General features: G+C 35.6%; 1 protein-coding gene across 1 annotated transcript; it reads left to right on the top strand.

Annotated features, from left to right (window-relative positions):
• Positions 1-342: 342 nt before the first annotated feature.
• On the top strand, positions 343-2,597 carry LOC114193029 (uncharacterized protein At1g66480-like). Its single transcript, XM_028082723.1, has 2 exons — positions 343-1,208; positions 2,308-2,597. The coding sequence occupies exons 1-2, from the start codon at positions 624-626 to the stop codon at positions 2,368-2,370; spliced, it is 648 nt and encodes a 215-aa protein (XP_027938524.1). The 5' UTR covers positions 343-623; the 3' UTR covers positions 2,371-2,597.
• The last annotated feature ends 859 nt before the right edge of the window (positions 2,598-3,456 follow it).

Raw genomic sequence — 3,456 nt, 5'->3', positions numbered from 1 at the left:
ATAGAATAGACAAAATCTGTTAGGTTATGGTTTATATGTTATGGTTATAATTATTAATAGATTATAGTAGATATATACACATATACATATATATATATATATATATATATATATATAATATTAATCTTACACATATAAATCATTTTATATTATTTTAATCTCAAAATCTTAAAACTGAGTCTTATTTTTATATAATGTTTAATTATCTATCTCAAAAATAAAAACGCACGCGACTTAAACAGGCAGATAAAGCACATATGAAAAGAATATGAGGTACCCCATTTGTTTTTCCCCTTTTATCAAATGGGAGATTGATTAGAATGAAAGGTTGGTTTGCGCGACCCCACAACTATTCTATTAACCCAACCAAACCAGAGTTTATCCCTTAACAACCAGAGTTTTCCCACTACTATTTACCATCATATCACTAAACTAACCAATTTTTTTTTCAAAGATTCCACAATTCACACATGCATACTCATCATTCAAATTTGATTTTGTCAACCGCTTACTCCAAAAGCATCCCAATATAAATTCCCCCAAAACTCGCTCGGCTAAAAAAACACGTACCTTAATTTCGCCCACCAAAAATCCAAACACAAAAATCCAGAGTAATTGAAGCTATGGGGAACACCATAGGAAGGAGTAGAAAGGCGAAGGTGATGAAGGTGGATGGAGAAACGTTGAAGTTCAAAACTCCGGCAAGAGCGAACGACGTCGTCAAGGACTACCCCGGCCACGTTCTGTTGGACTCCGAAGCGGTCAAACATTTTGGGCTTCGGGCCAAGCCGCTTGAGCCTCACCACGAATTGAAGCCCAGGAAAATCTACTTCCTCGTTGAGTTACCCAAGATTCAACCCGAAGACGATAAATCGACGCTGCATAGGAGGGTGCGATCCAGTGGTATCCGCGGCATGAACGCTAAGGATAGACTCGAGCTCTTGATGCTCTCCAAACGCTCCGTGTCGGATCTCGCCCTCGTCAGGCCCAACCCCAATCTGGGCTCTGATGGGCCCATGAGGGTTAAGATGAGACTCCCCAAGGCCCAGTTGGACAGGCTCATGGAAGAGAGCACCGACGGGTCCGACGTGGCGGAGAAAATCATAAGTTTGTACATGGGAAACAATGCCGGCGAGGCCGCCGGCAGTGCAGCGGTAGAGGACGGTGGCGCCAGGACGCTGCACCATCACACTCACAAACCACGTGGGGTATGTATTACTTACTCGTTCAATCTTTACTTTTTTCATTTCTATGCTTGAAAAAAAATATTTTTTAATTTTTATAAATATATTTTGATTTCTATACTTTAACTCCAATGGATGGTTTAAAACCGTGTTAGCACTAGTTTAAGAGTAAATCGTAATTAAAAAATATTTGATGTTAATTTGACATAATTAGTATTTATGAGGAATGATTAGATGATAATATAAAAATGTGTTATATAATTATATTTTGAGTCATGAATCTTTGAAAGTGGGTTGAACTTTCGTGTGTTCACGGGCGCTAATTAAGGCGTTGGTTGATGGTGATGTGGACGTACGCGAAATCGCATGTGGTTCCTTAGACACGGTCGTTTTCTTCCACCGGATTTCATGGGATTATAACTATTTTTTAAGTGTTTCTACTTCACAACTTCAATTTTTCATACTAACTTTTTTAAGAAATGGATTAATCTATTTGTGTGAAAGGCACAATTTGTTTTAATAAGTTGACTCATATCGATACCTATAACATAAGCTCAACTAAGCACCGTAACGTAACTCCAATTCGTATTGAGTCTATATTTAGTTGATTGATGACTTTGCTATGAAGTTCATTTGCACTGAACGCCAATTTTGACGGTAATTATAGTTGTTTTGTGTTGATTTTGGAAAGATTTGCATATACGTTAGAAGCTAGGAATAGTAAGTTGATTTGCACTGTACGTGACTGCGTTTTTATTGATTATAAAATTAACATGTTGGTTTTACAAATAAAAAGAATTAGAATGAAGACTTGAAACGTAATTTTGTCTCGAACAAAACAATACCAAACGCACTAAGGACAATTGAAAAAAAAGTGGCATCGAGGGAAACAAAAACAGGGGTTTGGAAGTTTATGAAAAATCAAACACGCCACCAAAGGATAGTTTACAATTTTGTTAGTATTACATGTGAACCCAATAATACCACTCGTCGTTTACTTTGGTATTTTAAAATAACGAGTGAGAAAAGAAAAAAAAAAAAAAAGAACTTTCAGAGTTGTTGTATAAGAAGCTGACATTTGATTCTTAATGTTCTTACTTGAATATTGCTTTGATTTTTGCAGAAACGGGTGAGTTTTAGCCCCGTGGAAAATGAAGAAATTCGCGTGGAAGCACCTTCTCAATAGTTAGTAATGAATAAGGGTGGTTTCTTCTTTGTAATTATTTAAGTAGAAGGAAGGCAAAAAACACAAAACCTAGCCAGAGCAATAGCACCCTCTCACAGTTTGGTTTTTGGTGCTTCAGAAAACATGTTCATTTTGTTTCAGCTATATATATGATAGAAGATATATAGATATGTACATACATGGAATATTCATTTTTAGTGCTAAGATTAGAAGATTATTGCTTTCAATTTGGTCTTCTTTCTTCAACATGTTTTTTTCTCATTCATGGTACTTTTTCATGTCTTCAAGAAACCCACTTGTTAAATATTACGTTAATCGGATACACTGTAAGTATAGTTTTCCATGAATGCTAAATACTTATTATTGTCAATGATTAAGAATTCTACATTTAAATTTAAAATGGTAAGTTCATGAGATATACCTTATTTTTCTTCAAATTTTTCTTTTTGCATCAAAATTTCACCCACTCTTTGTTAGGAACAAGGCAATAAAGGAAAGAATAAAGGAGAGAAAAATAGACACAGAAAATTTAACGTGGTTCGGCTACAATGTGTATGCCTACGTCCACGACTACACTAGGAAGTATTTGTATTTTGGTGTATCTTAAAGCTTTACATAGAGTCTCTTATATAGTAAAATAGAGAACCACAACTCACTATTCTAAGCGATGTAGGACTAAATCAAGCACCATAATTCTAACAATTCTCCCACTTGGGGTTTGATTTACATTACCACCTAGTGTAGTGCCTTCATCATCAATCTTCTCGAAGGCCAGTTGAGGCAATGCAAAGCCTCAACTTAGTTGTTGTGACAATCTTGGTTAACATATCAGCTGGATTCTCTGCACCTGGAATCTTCAACAAAATCAAATCTCCATCATTTATCAAGTTTCTGATAAAATGATACTTCAATTCAATGTGTTTGCATCTGGAGTGAAGAATTGGATTTTTAGCAAGACAAATGACACTTTGACTGTCACTGAACAATGAAGGTTCATCTTGCCCTTTTCCTAATTCTTTTAGAAGATTCTTCAACCATATCATCTCTTTTGCTGTTTCTGAGATAGCTATATATTCAGCTTCAGTG

The sequence above is a fragment of the Vigna unguiculata genome, chromosome 8 (genome assembly GCF_004118075.2).
Source record: "Vigna unguiculata cultivar IT97K-499-35 chromosome 8, ASM411807v1, whole genome shotgun sequence".
NCBI classification, from domain to species: domain Eukaryota; kingdom Viridiplantae; phylum Streptophyta; class Magnoliopsida; order Fabales; family Fabaceae; genus Vigna; species Vigna unguiculata.
This window is presented reverse-complemented; position numbering and strand designations above follow the sequence as displayed.